At 46.8% G+C, this 1,502-nt stretch overlaps 1 protein-coding gene across 1 annotated transcript in view; it reads left to right on the top strand.

The window, feature by feature from the left end:
• The window catches only part of ARSF (arylsulfatase F), a 38,407-nt gene that overhangs the window by 9,867 nt on the left and 27,038 nt on the right, over nucleotides 1-1,502 (top strand). Inside the window, exon 6 of the mRNA XM_006903181.1 lies at nucleotides 915-1,055. Coding sequence (XP_006903243.1) covers nucleotides 915-1,055 — 141 coding nt within the window. The remainder of the gene's footprint in view (nucleotides 1-914; nucleotides 1,056-1,502) is intronic.

Below are 1,502 nucleotides of genomic sequence, written 5' to 3'. Positions count from 1 at the left end.
AGAGAGAGAGAGAGAGAGAGAGAGGAAGAGAGAGAGAGAGAGAGAAAGAGAGAGAAGTCTTAGCAAAGACTTGCTATACATCCGAGAGCTGGACAATGACTAGGGAGGGGAGAAGAATTGATGCATTTGAGCTGTGGTGCTGGAGAAGAGTATTGAATGTACCCTGGACTGCCAAGAAAACAAACAGATTCATCCTGGAGAGGGTGAAATGAGGCTACTCCTTGGAGGTAAAGATTCTGAAGCTTCATCTGACAAACTTTGGACATGTTGTAAGGAGAGATATGTCCTTGAAGAGGGACATCATGCTTGGGAGGGTGGAGGGACAGCGCAGGAGAGGAAGGCCCTCGATGAGATGGATTGATTCAGTGACTGAGGTTATGGGTATCAGGGCAGGATTTGTTGTTGTTCTTAAGTGCCATCGAGTAGCAACCCTATGACCCACTGTCATTGTATATTTGAAATATTAAGGGTCTCTTAATATTAAGGGTGGGGGTACAGAAAGATGGAAGTTCAGAGAAAGAGAGGAAGACCCTCAACCAGGTGTATTGACACAGTTGACTTCAGCAATGAGCTCAAGTGTGTTAGAGCTGGTGAGAATGGCCCAGCATAGGACAAGGGCTCAGATCTGTGCTTCACAGAGTTCTGATCAATTAGGTTCTACTCCATGACACCGAACCATCACCCCGACAGTGATGGTGCACTAAAGAAAGCTCTCAGTTTTAAACCAAACGATTGACAATTTGATCTCACCACGTGCTTCCAAGAAAGAAAGACGCCGTGACCCACTTCCATAAAGAAATCCTTTGGGGAAGGTTTAATCTGATCCGTGAAGGTGCATCTCACCATCCTTAAGGATAGACTGATTCCAACTGCAAACATCACCCTCTTGAGACAACACAATTTCTGTGTTTTAGCCACCGCCAGCACCCGTTCCTGCTCTTTTTCTCCTTCCTCCACGTTCATACTCCTCTTCCCACCACAACCCAGTTCCTGGGTGTCAGCAAACACGGCTTGTACGGGGACAACGTGGAGGAGATGGACTTCATGGTGGGTAAGTCTGTCCGTGGAGAAGGTCTGTGGAGGGTTTGCACATGATTGCTTTGCGTATATCTGTGGTTGGGGTTGGGTGGCATGGATTGCAATTTACCGTCACGTCCGTGGTGACTTGTGGAAGAAAACACTGCCCAGGCCAGTGTTATCTTCACTATCTTGTGATTTGAGCAATCCCCATGTCAATCCACCTCATGAACAGTCTCCCACTCCTTTGCAGACCTCCTACTTTGTCAAGCATTGTTGTTGTTGTTAAGTGCCATCAAGTTGTAGGAGACTCATAACAACCCTATGAACAAAGGTCCTCAACACTTGCATGACTTTCATGCTTTCTCCAGGTTCATAGGGTTTCCAGAGGCAAGCCATTTCAGAAGTGGATGCCACTCCTGCTTCCAAGCTTGTTTTAATTGGGAAGTGCCATCAAACACTGTCCACCATGGGTAACCATGATC

The sequence above is a fragment of the Elephantulus edwardii genome, unplaced genomic scaffold (assembly GCF_000299155.1).
Source record: "Elephantulus edwardii isolate Elephantulus edwardi_28Jun2011 unplaced genomic scaffold, EleEdw1.0 scaffold00529, whole genome shotgun sequence".
In the NCBI taxonomy this organism is placed as follows: Eukaryota; Metazoa; Chordata; class Mammalia; order Macroscelidea; family Macroscelididae; genus Elephantulus; species Elephantulus edwardii.
Note: the sequence above shows the minus strand (reverse complement) of the source record. Positions and strands in the feature narration are given on the sequence as shown.